The sequence below is a fragment of the Dipodomys merriami genome, unplaced genomic scaffold (genome assembly GCF_024711535.1).
Source record: "Dipodomys merriami isolate MVZ:Mamm:240054 unplaced genomic scaffold, mDipMer1.0.p SCAF_11, whole genome shotgun sequence".
Taxonomy (NCBI): Eukaryota; Metazoa; Chordata; class Mammalia; order Rodentia; family Heteromyidae; genus Dipodomys; species Dipodomys merriami.
Window position 1 is genome coordinate 50,188,176 of NW_027202382.1, and position 17,782 is coordinate 50,205,957.

Sequence of the window (17,782 nt, forward strand, 5' to 3'; positions counted from 1 at the left end):
CTTGCCTGCTCTTACGTTCCCTGCCTCTGATAGCCAGTGAGGTTGAGCCACTTCTCTGGCTGGACTGACCATTAAGATGGGCAGTGTCTATTCAGGTTCTTTTGCTCATTGTCTTGTATAGATTGTCTGATTTTCTGCTTAATTTGAAGAAATTCTCTCATGTGTTAGTTGACATTTTTGCCCATTGATTTGAGGATAAATGTCTTTTTTTGTGGGGTGCATTTTTCTCAATCAGTGATGTCTTTTTTTGTTTTTTATTGTTAAGAAAAGGGTGTTTCTGTGTGGCCCAGGCTGGCATTTGTATTCATATAGTCCACCAAGGCTTGCCTCCAACTTGAAATCCTCCTGCCTCAGCTTCCTAAGTGCTGATATTAATGGATATGTGTCACCATCCCTGGTTAAGTGGTCTTTTAAATTCCTTTTTAATCTAACCTCTCAGCAGTGTTAATTCTGACTGTATGAGAAGCACCATCTCTGGGTGTTTCTGTGAGGGGGTTTCCAGAGTGGATTAATTCTCAAGGCAGGAAGACCTGCCTTGAATGTGGATGGCACCATCCACTATGCTGGAGATCTAAGGGAGGTATTACAAAGGAATGCTGACTAGCGTAGGCATTCTGTCTTTCTCTGCTTCCGGAGAACCATGAGGTGAGCTTCTGTGCTCTGCTCTGCCCTGCCCTCCCTGCGTGGTAGACTGAAGCCTCTGAAGCTAGGAGCCAAATGAGTCTTTCCTCCTTTGAGTTGCTTGTCTTGAGCATTTGTCACAGATGGGACCAGAGAGGCGGAGTCATTGCTCTGATTACCTAATGATGTGGTTCAGAAGACTTTGGAATCTTGCCTCCTTTGAGTTGCTTGTCTTGAGCATTTGTCACAGATGGGTCCAGAGAGGTGGAGTCATTGCTCTGATTCCCTAATGATGTGGTTCAGAAGACTTTGGAACTGATTTGTGACAAAAATTTGGAAAAATTTGAAAAGTTAAGCTAGAGAAGGCCAAGAAACCTATAAGAAGAACCTAGAGGTGACCAGAATGCTTATAGGGAAGTGGACAATCAAGATTCTGCCCATGAGGTTTTATTGTATTTTTTTAAAGTTATCTTTCAATAGTTGTACAAAGGAGTTGAAATTTAACAAAGCACTTTTATCAATACACGACATCTTGATCATTGTTGCTCCTTTCAACATTCTCCCCCATCACTTTCAACCTACCCCTTCCCTCTTTTATAGTTTTTTAATGGCTTTAAAAATTTTAAATTGTTACTATACAGGTGATGTGCAGGCAGGTTACAGTTACATAAGTTGAGCAAAGAGTACATTTCTTTTTTAGTTTTTCTTCAATTAAAAAATTATTGTTGGGCTGGGAAGGTGGCTCAGTGGTAGAGCACTTGCCTTGCATGCATGAGGCCCTGGGTTCGACTCCTCAGCACCACATAAGAAAAAGAAAAAAAGCCGGAAGTGGTGCTGTGGCTCAAGTGGTAGAGTGCTAGCCTTGAGCTAAAGAGCTGAGGGACAGCGCCCAGGCCCAGAGTTCAGGCCCCACAACCGGACCCCACCCCCCCAAAAAAATTATTGTTAAGGTAATGTACAGAGAGGTTGCAGTTAACTTAAGTCAGGTAATGAGTACACTTGTTGAACAGTGTCACCTCTTCCCTCCCAGTTTTTTCCCCTCCTGATCTCCCTCTCCCATAAGTTGTACAGTTCATTTTAAACACTGCTGAATTAGTTTACCCTTTGTCACACCATTTCTGTGCTTCCCCTTCCTCTCCCCAAATCAGATAAACTTAAATACAAGATAAAGAAATAAAAAAAAAACTACAAAAGGTGAAAAACAGAAAAAAAAAAACCACAAAAATTGAAATGTGAAACCCCTAATAATACACCAGTACCTCCACCTGTAATTCTAGCTACTCATGAGGCTGAGGTCTGAGGATCACGGTTCAAAGCCAGCCTGGGCAGGAACATTCATGAGACTCTTATCTCCAATTAACCACCAGAGAACCAGAAGTATCACTGTGGCTCAAATGATAGAGCACTAGCCTTGAGCTGAAGAGCTCAGGGAAGCACCCAGGTCCAGAGTTCAAGACCCACGACTGACAAAAACAAACAAGCAAAAAAAAACCCTCTAATATTTCCATTTCTTGGAGTTCATTTCAATAAGCATCATTTGATATGATTATAAGCACGTAGCTATTGAGCCTTTGTGATCCTCTCCTAAGAATATCCTCCTTTGGTCTTACTGTGTGAATGTTTAGTTTATCTTGTTCAATTTATCATGTCCAAGTGTACTTTTTTGTCTTTTACTATCCATTATGTTTACTTACAGATTTTAACTACTAAAGATGAGGGAAACTATTCAACCTATGTTTCTTTGGCTCTGGCTTACTTCACTTAATATATTTTCCCCCCAAGTCTTTCCATTTCCTTATGAATGGGGCAATATCATCTTTCTGATTAAAGCATAGCATTCCATTGTGTATATGTACCACATTTCCTTGACCCATTGTTCCACTGAGGGGCATCTGGATTGATTCCATATCTTGGCTATGGTGAATAATTTTTTATTGTTATTATAAAGGTGATTTACAGAAGGGTTACAGTTACATAAGTCAGGCAAGGAGTACATTTCTAATTTTGGACAATGTCACCCTTTCCCTCACACTCCCCCAGTTTTCCCCTCCCATCCCTTTTAATGGCTTTTATAACAGTTTTAGCATCTATATTTAGGTCTTTTGTCCATTTTGGGTTGTATTTATATATGGAAGGAGGAGAAGTCTAGGTTTATTCTTCTGTATCTAGAATGACTAGAAATTTGCTTATGCTGGCACCATCTGTTAAAAAGAGCCTATTCTTTCCACATAGAATGGTATTAGTACTCTTTTAAAAAATCTACTGCCCAAAGATACATGAGTTTATTTGGACTTTTTTATCTTTTTTTTTGGGTCCGGTCGTGGCGCCTGAACTCTGGGCCTGGGCGCTGTCCCTCAGCTCTTCAGCTCAAGGCTAGTGCTCTACCACTTGAGCCACAGTGCCACTTCTGGCTTTTTTCTTTTTGCTTATGTGGTGCTGAGGAATTGAACCCAGGCCTCGAGCATGCAAGGCAAGCGCTCTACCACTGAGCCACCCTCCCAGCCCTGGACTCTTTTATTTTTAACCTTTGTCTTCTCCAATGTTCTCATTCTCAGGGGTCAGTACTTGGATTATGAAAAAGAGGAAGTGGAAGCCCAACCAAGACAATGGAAGAAATATGACTTCCACTATGACAATGTACTCTGGGCCCTGTTGACGCTGTTCACGGTGTCCACAGGAGAGGGGTGGCCCTTGTGAGTGTCTGTTCTGCTTGTTGTGGCTGGTTAGGCCAGACAGAGCAGGGTGCCCTGAGCTTGGCCTTCCTTCCCTCAGCATGGTGGGACCCAGGCATAGAGCACACCCCTATGATAGCTCTGCAGTTCAGGCCCTGAGCTACCTGGGAAGCTCTCTAAATGCTTGCTCTCCTCTTGGGCAGGGTGTTGAAACATTCTGTTGATGCCACTTATGAGGAACAAGGACCAAGCCCTGGGTTCCGCATGGAGCTGTCCATCTTCTACGTGGTCTACTTCGTTGTCTTCCCCTTCTTCTTTGTCAACATCTTTGTAGCCTTGATTATCATCACCTTCCAGGAGCAGGGGGACAAAGTGATGTCTGAGTGCAGCCTAGAGAAGAATGAGGTAGGTAGAGGTACCATGGGCTCTTGGGATTGGCTCTGTGGGCGGGACCAGTAAGCTTCCTTTCTGCGCAGGCATTGCTCATGGGCTGCACAGGCAAAGTGTCCTTTCTTCTATAGATGGCGACCACATTTGCCATGTGGAGCCTACTTAGAAGATGTCCTGCTGCCTCTTTGCCTTCTACCGTTGGCTCCCTGAGAGAGGGTAGTTAGATGGTACCAGGTACAGTGGGCACTGTGGGATTGGCCCACCCTAAATTGATGGTGCTCCTTCTCCCCATGCAGAGGGCTTGCATTGACTTTGCCATCAGCGCCAAGCCCCTGACACGGTACATGCCCCAAAACAAGCAGTCGTTCCAGTATAAGACATGGACATTTGTGGTCTCGCCTCCTTTCGAGTACTTCATCATGGCAATGATAGCCCTCAACACAGTAGTGCTGATGATGAAGGTATGTGGGTCCCACCATGGTGAGGGACTGGCACCTGCTGATGAGTAGGTCTAGTTCTGAGGCTGGGTAGACAGCTATCCTCCTTCTTGCTGGCACATTCCAAAGCTGTAGTAGTCTCTTGTCCTGGCCAGCACAGAATGCCTGTGGGATACTCTGCCTTCTTTTGTCCATGGCTGAGGCAATAAGAAGGTCTGGGAAAAGCAGGTTCAAGGAAGAGCAGGGAGAAATGTCCTAGGTATGGACAAATGTGGAGCTCTGCATGTGTTCTGTGTGCATAGGGACCCATAGTGGGCCCAGGTAGGGTGTTTGGGGTGTTGTGCCCTTGGACAACAGTGCTTATTCCCTGGGCAGTTCTACGACGCGCCTTATGAGTATGAGCTGATGCTGAAGTGCCTGAACATCGTGTTCACGTCCATGTTCTCTATGGAATGCGTGCTGAAAATCATCGCCTTTGGGGTGCTGGTATGTGCCTCACCGAACTCCGTGCCTTTTGGTTTTCTTCATTTGGAGTCCCCCTTTATTGGGAAAGGTTGGGGCCTCACAATTTGGAGTCAGAAATCCCCCGAACCCCCAACACAACCCCATGAGGCTCTAGGGGAAGGCTGCCTTGACACTCTCAGCTGCCTGAGTCCTGCTCCAGCCTCAGTCCTGGTTGGCAGGTCCAAAACTCTCCTCTGGGGACACATGGCTCAGTTTTGCATCTGTCCAGGTGGAGGTATCTGAATGCTTGGCCCTGGCACCTGGTTGTCACTAGCCTTGTATTGAGCATCCATTACCTCTCCCCCTTCTTGTTGGGAGCCAGCACCACAGCTCCTTGCCTAGCTGAGACCTTGTCAGTCCACAGCACTGACTGCCCTCTTTTTCTGTAGAACTACTTCAGAGATGCCTGGAACGTATTCGACTTTGTTACCGTGTTGGGAAGTATCACTGATATTTTAGTAACAGAAATTGCGGTAAGTAACATTTCCTGTCCTGCTCAGTCACTCCAAAGTGACTGTCCTGCTCAGTCACTCCAAAGTGACTCTTCTCAAGGGTCCTCCCATCAGCATGTCCTTGGGCCCTCTCCAGAGGTGGATCTGGGGTCAGGTGTTGTGTTGGTAGATGTCCTTCTTAGAGAGAAAGGTCTTCTAGGATTACCTGGAACTTGATGGTAATAGCCAGTGTCTAATGTGTATGTTTTCAACAATATATACAAAATCTAGTAATAATTAAAAATAAATTGTATGGATTTGGCATATGAAAGCATGTGTGTATCTCTTCATCTGGAGATATTCTTTTTTTTTTTTTTTTTTTTTTTTTTTTCAAAATCCAAAGAAGTTTATTCAGTTTTATTACTATATTCTCAAGTGCCGAAAATATAATCAGGATTATAATAAATAGCAAATATTCAAACATTCAAAAATATACATGCTTAACTGGAAAATAAAACAATTGTTTTTTTTTTTTTTTTTTTAAATTTATTTATTTATTTATTTATTTTTAAATTGTATTTTATTTTATTTGAGAACATATTGTACAGAGGGGCTACAATTACATGGGCAGAATAATGCATACATTTCTTACCAAGCATTGCAGCCTCCTCCTTTGTTTACCCTTCACTTCCCTTCCCTGCCTCCCCCCTCCCTCCACCCAATTTTACCCCCCTCCCCCCACCCAATATTCTTATCAAACACATTATGTCTAGATTATAACTAACATTGACCAGTGCTAGGACATAAACTCATTTCAACAGACTTCCAAGAATTTGAATTATAAAGCAACATTTCTTGAGTGCAACATGTTAATTTGGAAACACATAGCAGAAAAATCTCATCTCTAGGAACAGACATTGAAATTAAGAAGCTGTTTCTTAAGAAAAACTGGGAAGTAGTTGGGAATAGGATGAGGATGAGAAATGCCACATCTTGAGCCAAGTCAGGATGTGTATGGACTTGACTTGTCCCCAAGTGCATTTGAGATAGAGTAGGTTTCCCTCAGATGTCTCTGCTGAGGGAAGGCATCTATGGAATTTTTACTTCTGCACTGTGTGGGGTTAAGGTCTGCATCAGGGGTCAACCCACAGACTGACTAGGTCCTTGGAGTGCATGTATGCTAGCACCTATGCTTTTGGGCTGAGGGCCTTAGGCAATGTTTTTGTGGGATTGTGCTCAAGTGCAAGTTTCGACATGGCTTTTCTATCTACACCGCAGGAAATAGCTGAAGAGGCTACGAAAGCATGCAGAAAGTGAGACAGGGAGGGTTTGGCCAAAGTTATTGTCTAGAACATACATGTCTCTTCTGTGAGTCAATAAAAACACAACATGAAGTTGGGCACTGGTGGATCATGTCTAATTCTAACTACTCAGAAGACTGAGATCTGAGGATCTCAGTTTGGGAGCTAGCCCTAGCCAGAAAGTCCGAGAGACTCTTACCTCCAATTAACCAGCAAAAACAAAAAAACAAACAGATGGAGGTGGGACCTGAGCAAAAAAGCTGAGCACGGATGCAAGGCCCTGAGTTGTTGCCCTAGTACAACCCCCCCCCCCCAAAAAAAAAAACCTAAATGAGCAGAGGGGAAAATTGGATGTTTTACTGAATAGAAAGCATACGCTGCCAATTTATATAGGACAAGATGCTCTACTGCATTTGTAGCCAGAGATATTGTTAGGATGATGCCATTCTAACAGTTCCAAATATTGACAGAAATATGGGTTGCCCAAAACATTGCCACATAGTTAGGGGGTATCTTGACTGGTACAACATCTCTAGAGAAGTTGAGACGTAGCTAGAGAAGTTGATGTTCATACTTCCAAGTCAGCATCTTACTTGGATGTTTCTGGAGGTTGTATTCATCATGGTAAGCAACACTGAGATAACTAAGTGATATCTGTTAGCAATAGAATGTGTCAACCAGTATATTAATACAGTGAAAACAACAGTGCAAATACAAAAATGACATCCACATTAGTATGAATGCTTCTCAGATAGTGTTCACTGTCAGAATCAAGTTTACACAAGTCAAAAGAGGTTTTGGACAAGCTACTATTGCAAAGATTAAGAATAGACAATCATACAACATGTCTTACAAGTTTATGATAAAACTATAAGATCAAGGAATTATTGACGAGAATTAAGGATGTCTGCTACATCCAGAGACCAGGGAGGGTACTGGAAGGACTTCAGAAGGATGCTCTGCTTTTTAAGCTGGGTGATGAATATACTGGTATTTGTCTTATTTTTTTCATACTTACAGGAAGAAAATCTGAACTCGTCCATTTAGACAGAGAAGCCAAGGCTGTTTTGTTTTATCAACATCTGATATTGTGATCTCTCCCAGGTTGTTAGTGCTCTCCCAGAAATGTTAGTCCGTATTGCAGGCCAGATCACATTGTGGAAACAGGGATGTTTACTCGCCCAGACAAAGTTACTCAGACATCAGATTTGTAGTAGAAATATAACTTTGTGGGATGTTTGCATGTGTACGTCTCTTTTCCAAGAGAGGGGTCTAGATTCCTGACTGCTAAGGGCATAAGAGGAGGGGTACAGTTAGGGCTGTAGAGATGGGCTTCAGGCAGAGGCAGCAGCCAAAACAATCTGGCATTCTTCCCCTTCACTTCTGCATGGTTAGCCAGGGCAGCTTGAAACTGAAGCAAGGTGTTGGGCCTGACTTGAAAGTACTCACTGGCAGCCACTTCAGCCTTGGTGCACAGTAGGGATAGGGGGAAATAGGACTGTTTGAAAGCTGAGCATTTAAACCATTAGCCACAAGACATCCATTATGATCTGCCTAGAAGAGAAAAGATGGAGGTCATCATGTGGGTTGGTGTTGTTGTTTGTTTGTTTGCTTTTCATTTGGAGCCACCTCATATGTTTACTTTGCTAATGCACTTTTTTTTCTTAGGCAAAAATATGAGTGTCAGTTCTCATCCCCAACCTAAAAATCAAAATAGAGCAATGTTCTTAGTAGCAAGGGTACCTAGGGAAAGGTCTCCACCCGTGTTTAAACTGACATTGATTTCTTTGCCTAGAAATAAAAAAAAATAAGTGTTTGTGAATCATCTTTGGATTTGCATTACAAATAAGAATGCAAATGAATGTCACTCTGTCTGCATAACCTATGGATTTCAAAAATAAACTCTGAATTGATGCATTTTAAGAAAATATATGCCATTTACAAAACCTTAAAATTTTTAGCTAAGTATTCAGAATTTGAGTTTTTGCTTGTGTTGATGACTCATTTTCTCTTTTGTTTTCTGTTTTTGTTCTTGATTTACCTTAACTTACCTGCTGACTCACGCCATTCAACCAACATACACTGCGAAAACTCATGTCTCCGTCTGTATGTTGTGCACCTGCTGCTCAAACCACCCCAATTTGTAAATAATATGCCAATACCCATCCATGAAAACATCATATATAGGAAACGGTTGGTTTCATGACTTTTAAACAGTTCTTACTTGCTCTGCCTGCTCTGATCCTCATTTCTTGTTTCCGGGACTCCTGCCACTATCCTCTGATATGAGCTGTATTCTGTTGCACTCACTTCTGGCCTCTGTGCTCTCTTCCCAGCTTCCAGGGTCCAACAAGGGCTTCTTAGGGGCACCTTGGAGCTGTTTGAATTTGGGGACCTATCAAGATAGGAGGTGGGGTTCTTGATGTGGGTGATGAGCAATGCCCAGGGCAGATTTTGCTGCCCAGACTGTGCCCAGCTTGAGAGGCTTTGTAGGATGAGATTGGTTTTGGTTCCTGAGAGCCTGTGGTTTCTGTTGCACAGTCTCTCCCTCTGCTGTAAACCTGCTAACACAGAGAGAAAGCCCATCTTTGCCCAGGAAGTCTCTGGTAAAGACCTCTGTCGAACCTTTCTTTCCTGCATAAGCCCTGTCTTAAGTGGATCAAGTGTGAGGCCTAGGGGAGTGTTTTGAGATTGGGATTCTGTGATTTACATGGTTGTTGGGCAGAGCTTGAGTAGAAGGAGGGGCTGTGCCCTGTATATCAGAAGGCAGGACTCTTCATCCATACCATTTGTGTATCACTGATCCAGCACTCCTATGCAGTGCACTACAAAGTGCAGGTCTTCTAGGTACTCAGGAAGTTAGAGAGGAGAGGAAGGGTGTTTCCCAGAAACTTGGCTTCATCTGTGGCTATGGAAATTCATTTACAGGAGCAGGTATTTGGGATTCCTGTTGTAAAGGATAAATGTTTGTCAAACAAAGTTGTTCAGATAGAATGGAAAGAAGACCATAATCAGTGCTGACAAAATGCCCAGGATGTTTTGTCTGCATAAGCTTCAGCTAAGTCCAGGCAACCCTTCCTGCTCACCTGTTCCTTGTCCTCCATCTCATAACACAGATGATCACTTGATGCAGTGATATATTCGTAGACACACATTTTTTTTTCTCCTTAATCCATCAGCCCCATTAGAATGAAAGCAAAAGAGCAGTTTGTTGCCAGGCACCAGTGCTTCATGCCTGTAATCCTAGCTACTCAGGAGGCTGAGATCTGAGGATTGCGGTTCAAAGACAGCCAAGGCAGGAAAGTCTGTGAGACTCTTATCTCCAATTAACCACCAGAAAACCAGAAGTGGTGCTGTGTCTCAAGTGGTAGAGTGCTAACCTTGAGCTGAAGAGCTCAGGGACAGCACCCAGACCCAGATTCAAGCCCCATGAGACTGACAAAAAAGAAAAAAAAAGTTGTTTAGGAATTCAAGACCTCATCCCCAGGTATAGCACATGACTAGTAGATGTCCATAGGTCTAAGCTAAATGCCCACGTACATTCAAGAGAAAACTTGCGTTGGCTGAGGACTAGGAGCATGGTCTCGGGTGGGCATCTATACTTGTGAAGGGTTGTCGCACAGCACTCAGCATACTTCTAAGTCAGTTACTCCTTTGTCGCCTGAGCATGGGTATTTTTGATGTCTCTCAGGATGTGAGCAAGGAAATTGATGATACAAAGGTTAGGGACAACTGTCTCTTTGAGGTAATCCACCCTCACATTAGGGTTGCCTATGACTCAGTGAGATGCCAGCAAGGACAGGATAGACTGGAAGTCAGTGTAGCTGCTTCCTGTGCAGCAGAAGCCATGGATCCTGCATAGACTGGGCAGGCATGTCCAAGATACTACTGAGGTCAGAGGTGACAGTGCATGGTGTACAGCTGTGTGCTTGCTGTCCCCTGCCATCCTGCATGTGACTGGCATGGTGGCACCTGGTCTGTCCCCCTGTGCTTGGGCATCTGTGGATGTTATTGTCATCTGTCTTCACAACAGTCTAGGGCTGCCTGTGTATTGCCACCCTCACCCTCTCCCCAGTACTGTACTGAGCCCAGAAGAAGAAACCTGGGAGGGGGCATGGGAGCCTGGCCTCAACAAAAGCAGAGAGGACCATGGCTGGGTTTTGCATTTGCTCATGAAGTGAGCTGCTGTTCTTTATAATGCCTTTTCATCTACCCAGTGGTTGTCTATCCCCTCTTTCTTAGGAGGGAGCCTTTATTCTCCCCTGCCCCCCAATTTTCATAGAGTCTTATCAGTTTCAGCTGTCTGAGTGCAGACTGCTTTGGGAGGTGGGACAAGTGTATATTATAATAGTCCCTGGAACAAGGTGGTTTCACAGTGGGGGCAAGGCACTTGTTCCCCACCTTACTCTGTCATTACATTGGACACAACATTGTACCCCATACACAATGCCTAGTTTTGTGGGCTCATCTATGTGTGCTCAGGGCCAAGAGTGGTCTGTCTTACCACAGACAACATCTTTCGTTGGCACAACCAGGTTAGAGAGCTGCAGGAATTAGCCATACACATGCCCTGTCCTAAGGCCAACTTCTGCCTCCTTGCTGATTTGGACATGATTGGGTCCCTGTGTCCATTGACCTTTCTGAGTATTGTTCAAAATTGGTCAGGGTTCCAACACCCTGCCCGAGAATCAGTCGCTGCAAGATATCACAGAAATCCTGCTTCCCTGGTGGGAACCACAAAACCTGTCCCTGAGAGTGGAAGCTGTGGACAGAACATCAGTGACCCTTAACGTATTAGTTGGGTCACTGTCCTTGGAGGTTAGGAGTGACACCCAGCCCTCCACTAAATGCCTCACCCAGCTAAGTCACATGGCCTTGAGATGTCTTCCCAGGTTTCCAGGGCCTCTGTGCATGCATGCGCTTTCCTGCTCTGCTCTCACCCTATATCTGTATTCTCTTTCCTCTTTATTTGGTGAGTGAATCTGACATCACAAACGTGTTTAAGCCTGAGATTCTTGCATATTTGAAAATGCAAAATGGTAGGAAGCTGTTCTTAGACTGCGTGCAAAGAGTCAGAAAGCACCGGGCTTCACAAATACAGCCACCTATGCCTGGACATGTTCTTAGATCCAGATCCCCTGAGAAGGGCTTCCTAATAATTCAAGGTACCTGGGGCCTGGGGAAGCCTCACTTCCAGGTAAACTATGGAGCCTTCGACTTATCACATCACCTTTGTGCTTGGTTTTAAGCCCTTGGATTGAGAGAGCATCAGTAGGCATCCTGAGTTCTCTAGAGCAGAGATCTATGAACTGTGGGCTGGACAGGTGGTTTCTGTACTAAGAACAGCAGGACAACCATACCTGTCCCTTCTGTGAATGGCAGATAAGACCTGGAACAGCCCCAGAGAAGGCCAGCCAGGGTCCCAGGCAGGGGCTTCCCTAGACCCAGGCAGGGGTCCTACAGGAGAGGAAGTCCTCTGGAGTCCACCTGGAGAGCTTGTACTTGTCCTATAAGAAGTGGAGGCTTATAGGTCATCTCCTGGGACCACCTGGCAGCAGGAAGCTGCTTCGAAAAGACTTTGTCTCTCACATGTTGGGAGTGATGGTAGTCCTAAAGTAGAGGAATTTTCTCCAATTTGTTGCATGAAAAATAACTTGCAATGACAAGCTTTTCTTTTGGAAGGTTTTCTGGTGGCCATTTGTTGCTTACACTATGAAACAATGACTATTTTGATTTATTTTTAACCACTTTTCTTTGGGGGTTCACAGAGACTTGGGGAGGGTTTGTGTGGGGGTAGAAGCAGCTTGCCTGCACTTTTGGAAGTCAGAGAACAATCTCCCTTCTTTGCAGAATAACTTCATCAACCTGAGCTTCCTTCGCCTCTTCAGAGCTGCACGACTCATCAAGTTGCTCCGGCAGGGCTATACCATCCGCATTTTGCTGTGGACCTTCGTTCAGTCCTTCAAGGTGGGTGGGTGCATTAGCATCTACACCTGGTGGCTTCTGCTTTGTTTCTTTCACCAGGCTCCTCTGGCCCCTGCCGAGCGGCCCCTCCTCTGGTTGGCTGAGTGGGGGCAGGTTTTGTAAGTGGTTGGTACTTGTCCTATTACAGTTTATAAAGACGTTTTGGGTTTGGGTGTTACGTAGATTGTCTTGTTAATGCCCACAGAAACTCTGAGGTAAGTTTTATGGCCCCAATTCATAGATGGAGAAGCACAGTCAGTCACTTGGTTGAGGGCTCAGTGGGGTGGGGCTGGGCTGGGCTGGGCTGAGATCTGTGTGGCTGCAGATGCTCTGGAGCTGATGTGCCTGTGTATCTGCAGGCGCTGCCCTACGTATGTCTTCTCATTGCCATGCTGTTCTTCATCTACGCCATCATCGGCATGCAGGTGGGTGCCGTCTTCCCAGATGGGGTTGAATATGGGGCTCCTATGCACTGGGGCATAAGGGTCTGGCGCAGTCATTAAATGATCATAGTAAGTTGATATTTCGAATGTTGGCTGTGAGCCAGATCCTGGTGTAAGCGTTGAGTGAACTTAATCCTCAGCAATACTTCTCTCTAGAGGAGGACATAGACATCCCACAAAATGGGGCTTCTGAAGTCCAGCCCTCAGGCTTCCCCCACCTCCCCATTAAGCTGTACTGCAGTGTTCTTAGGGGCTGAGGCACATGTTGGGTTAGGCATTGGGGCATTGATGCATGGTGTCAAGTGGCCTAATATTAGACCATTTTCTTGGCCTGAAGCCACTCTGAAGGGCAGCTCTCCCTGTCCTTTCTAGGAGGTCATATGCCCTTGAAGCCCTGCCTGAGAACACAGGCAGGGTCCATCAGGTCACTGCACTCATCATTTCTTACATTTTCTTGATTTTGGTAAAGAATATTGTGTCAACTTTTGGGAAAGTTACTTAAAAGATATAAAGAACCAATAAACCTTGGCCACTTCCCGACAGTGGCAGTAGGAGAGGTACTATGTTTTAGTTTGTGATGAAAGGTACCAGGTTTTAATGTTTAGTTGTTTCCTAATACTTTTATTGCTGACAGAAAAGTTCTCTTGATTTAAACATTTTTATTTTATTTTTGTCGGTCGTGGGGCTTGAACTCTGGGCCTGGGCACTATCCCTCAACTCTTCAGCTCAAAGCGAGCACTCTACCACTTGAGCCACTGAGTGATTTATTGGAGATAAGAGTCTCATGGAGTTTCCTGTGTGGGCTGGCTTTGTACTGTGATCCTCAGATCTCAGTCTCCTGAGTAGATAGGATGACAGGTGTGAGCCATCAACACCTGGCAGATTCAAACATTTTTGAGATGTTATTTAAAACCATAACAACACATACATACACACACACACATATAATATTGCTTTGGTCAGTTGATAAATAAGAGTATGTATAACATGGCTCTTTGTGGGAATGTGATAGATTACAGATTTTCAGCTTGATTCAAGACTTTAGGCCAAGTATGGATGGCTCTTGATTCATTTGCATTTCTTACACTGAAGGAAATAATTTAGAATGGATAGAAAGCCCCCTGTGTTATTTGCACAGAGGTTGTGATATATCAAAACTGTTGCCAAGGTAATGACTGCTTTGGAGTTGTTGTTAAGAGTGACTTGAATGCTTCCTGTCACACAGAGAGTAGTGCTTGGCTCATTTGGCCTGGTCGCTCACACTGGGGTCTGTGAGCAGCTCAGAGCTGGAGCTCCATGTACCAAGCTGTGGGATAGAGGTGTGTTCTGCTAGTAGAGGTTGCCTGAGCTGAAAACCACATTGGCTCCTGTCAACGCTTGTCCTTTGTGGGGTTCCCCACATTGCCACCTGCACCCTGTCTTGCCTGCCTGTAGTCTGCTAACCATAGCTTAGGGCCAGCAGTGTCCACACTCTACTGTTCTTCATCTCAGGTCTTTGGGAACATTGCCCTCGATGATGACACCAGCATCAACCGGCACAACAACTTCCGGACATTCCTACAAGCTTTGATGCTGTTGTTCAGGTATGTCAACACAGGCTGTCCACTGTTAGGATGGAGGAAGGTGGATGCCATCGATGGGGGCTGCTCCCTTCCAGTCTCCAGATCATGATGGTTCCCCTCGATTTCCCCTCTATTTCTTCCCTTCTCTGCTCATCCTTTCCAAAGTACTCTTGATGTCTTCTCTGGCCCCAGAACAGACAGAAAAGAAGCCTCTAAGGGAAAGAACCTAGGCTCCCTGGGTCAGGCTGGCCTCCATTTCATTATTTATGCTTCCTGGTGACAGTCAAAATGTGTCCAGGAAGGCTGCAGTCTGAGAGGATAGGAGGTACCTGGCAGGTTCTCTTTTAATGTGGTGGCCTCAAACTTTCCATGTTCTCATTGGGATTGTTGGATGAGGGAAAAGCCAGATAGCAGTGGCAACTGCTGTTGACAGAGCTTGTGGCTACTCCCTGTCCTGAAGAACTCAACTGGCTGAAACTAGTGATCTCAGTGTGCCTCCACACTCTGCCCTCGGTGATCCCCAGGCTTCAGGATGCAGCCAGCAGGACAGCAGGTACAATGCAAGGGCAAGGGCAAGTCCTCAGCAAGCTGTGGGGCCCTCAGAACCCTGCCCCTCTGCAGAGGTACACTCAGGAGAAAGCTCAGCACTAGCTTCCATCCCTGGGCATGGTCATGCTCTGTAGACTGGACATCCACCTTTCTGGTCTGAGAGTGAATGTGGGGGCAAGAGGGAGGAATGTTTGTATTTCCCTGCCTCCTTTGTCTTCCTTCCTTCCTTCCTTCCTTCCTTCCTTCTCTCCCTCCCTCCCTCCCTCTCTTCCTCCCTCCCTCTCTTCCTCCCTCCCTCTTCCTTTCCCTCCCTCCTTCTTTCCCTCCCTCCCTGTTCTTTCTTTCTTTCTTTCCTTCCTTTTTTCTTTTTTCTTTTGTGGTTGTGGGGCCTGAACTCTGGGCCTGGGTGCTGTCCCTCAGCTCTTCAGCTCAAGACGAGTGCTCTATCACTTGAGCTACAGTGCCACTTCTGGCTTTTTCTGCTAATGTGGTGTTGAGGAATCAAACCCAGGGCCTCATGCATGCAAGGCAAGCACTCTACCACTGAGCCACTTTCCCAGCCCTGCTTTCTTGCTTTCTTTCTCTTTGTGTTTGGGCTGGTCTTGGGGTTTGCATTCAGGGCCTGGCCACTATCCCTGAGCTTTTTTTTTTTTTAAGCTTAAGGCTAGCACTCTTCCACTTGAGCCACAGCTTGACTTCTGGGTTTTTGGTGGCTAATTAGAGATAAGAGTCTCATGGGCTTTTCTGCCTAGTCTGGCTTCAAACCAGGATCCTCATATCTCCATTTCCTGTGTAGCTAGGATTACAGGTGTGAGCTACCAATGCCCAGCTTAGTCTTTATTTTTCCACCCATGATCCTATTTCTTTTTCTTGGGGGGGGGGTCCGGTCATGGGGCATGAACTCTGGGCCTTGGCGCTGTCCCTCAACTCTTCAGCTCAAGGCTAGTGCTATACCACTTGAGCCACAGTGCCACTTCTGGCTTTCTTTCTTTTTGCTTATGTGGTGCTGGGGAATCAAACCCAGGGCCTCAGGCATGCAAGGCAAGCGCTCTACCACTGAGCCACCTTCCCAGGCCCCACCCATGATCCTAGAACAGAGGAAAATAGAGATTCACAATGTAGTCTGATTCATGGACCATGCTTTGAAGTTCCTTGATGTGTCACCATATTTATTCCTTTAGAAAGGGCATCAGGCTCTTGCAAGGCCAGCCCTAGGTACCCCACCCCTCCACACCTTGCCTGTAGACCACCTCAGGCTTATGGAGTTACCTGGTAGGGGGGTAAATGGGGACTCAGACCCACTTTGCCAAACTGCCTATAGAGCACATCTTTCTTACTTCAATCCTTCCTTCCTCTGTTCCTTCTTTTCCTTTCTTTCCCTTTCATACTGAAGTTTGAACTCAAGGCGTTGTGCTGAGTGGGCACTCTTACCACTTCGCTTACACTTCCAGCCCTATGTTTGGTATACTTTGTATTTTGAGTGTGTGTGGTACTGGGTTTGAACTCAGAGCTTTGTACTTGCTAGGCAGGGAAAATGATTCTGCTCAAGCCATAGTGTGGCCCACGCCTCTTGTTTCTGCATAGAGCAGTTACTTTCAGACATACATTTTCTGAAAATGTGTTGTTTCTCTGGACTTAAGCTGTTAGGTTCATATTATTCCTTCATTTAGCAATGCTTCACCTCATGCCACAAAGATTTGGGGCAAACATGTGGTGTTGCCCTGAGGTCTGCATCACAGGGAGTGCTGCATCAGTCAGGCCGGGGCCTGAAGGAGCCCCCGACCCTGATGTCATCAGCAGGCAGTGGCCCTGTTCCCATGTGGGCTGGCCACACAGGAGCATAAAGTCCCAGGGGGGAATGCAGAGGGTAGGATGGGTCTGCAAGCTGTTTGAAGACCAGAGGCTAGTGGGAGAGTTAGGCTGAGAAAGGGCATAGGGTGTAAGGTTCGGAAAAGAGCATATATTTCACGCCTTTGGAGCCAGGGTTATGTGTGCAAATTTTGCCTTTTCTGATGAGAGAGGGGAGCCATGAGAGGGACTTGAGAAGTGAAATGACAAGACTGACCTGCACCCCATGGGTCTGCTGGGCTTCTGTTTGGTGGAGCTACATGGAAGTTGTTAGGCCCTCAGAGCAGGTCAGGAGGGGGAAGGTCAGTGAGGCCCTGTCAGAGCAGGTCAGGAGGGGGGAGGTCAGTGAGGCCCTGTCAGAGCAGGTCAGGAGGGGGGAGGTCAGTGAGGCCCTGTCAGCAGGTCAGGAGGGGGAAGGTCAGTGAGGCCCTGTCAGAGCAGGTCAGGAGGGGGGAGGTCAGTGAGGCCCTGTCAGAGCAGGTCAGGAGGGGGAAGGTCAGTGAGGCCCTGTCAGAGCAGGTCAGGAGGGGGAAGGTCAGTGAGGCCCTGTCAGCAGGTCAGGAGGGGGAAGGTCAGTGAGGCCCTGTCAGAGCAGGTCAGGAGGGGGAAGGTCAGTGAGGCCCTGTCAGAGCAGGTCAGGAGGGGGAAGGTCAGTGAGGCCCTGTCAGAGCAGGTCAGGAGGGGGAAGGTCAGTGAGGCCCTGTCAGCAGGTCAGGAGGGGGGAGGTCAGTGAGGCCCTGTCAGAGCAGGTCAGGAAGGCAGAGAGCGAGAGCCTGCTACAGCCTTGAAGGTATGTGAGCTGTGGACAGGAGGTTGATGTACAGGCAAGGGGGATGCCAGACTGTATGGCTTGAATGTCTGGAGAAGCTGAGCCACAGTTTGTGATGGAGGATGATGGGGACATGAGCCAGGGATTTGTGGGTGCATCACCATGGTGCTGGCCTCCAGTTCAACTAGTTACTTTTCAAGCCTAGGGCTGTATCCATTAGTGTCCAATTTGTACATCTTTTGAAGAACGAATCCGCCTGATACCTAGGTGGGAACACAGAAGAGAGAGGGC

General features: G+C 46.1%; 1 protein-coding gene across 4 annotated transcripts in view; it reads left to right on the plus strand.

Annotated features, from left to right (window-relative positions):
* Cacna1b (calcium voltage-gated channel subunit alpha1 B) overlaps nucleotides 1-17,782 on the plus strand; it is a 170,185-nt gene that overhangs the window by 119,311 nt on the left and 33,092 nt on the right. For all 4 annotated transcript variants that reach the window (XM_070015201.1, XM_070015198.1, XM_070015199.1 and 1 more), the window contains 8 exons: nucleotides 3,177-3,314; nucleotides 3,497-3,698; nucleotides 3,980-4,144; nucleotides 4,496-4,606; nucleotides 5,014-5,097; nucleotides 12,207-12,323; nucleotides 12,680-12,745; nucleotides 14,255-14,346. In XM_070015201.1, the coding sequence (XP_069871302.1) occupies nucleotides 3,177-3,314; nucleotides 3,497-3,698; nucleotides 3,980-4,144; nucleotides 4,496-4,606; nucleotides 5,014-5,097; nucleotides 12,207-12,323; nucleotides 12,680-12,745; nucleotides 14,255-14,346 (975 nt within the window). The remainder of the gene's footprint in view (nucleotides 1-3,176; nucleotides 3,315-3,496; nucleotides 3,699-3,979; nucleotides 4,145-4,495; nucleotides 4,607-5,013; nucleotides 5,098-12,206; nucleotides 12,324-12,679; nucleotides 12,746-14,254; nucleotides 14,347-17,782) is intronic.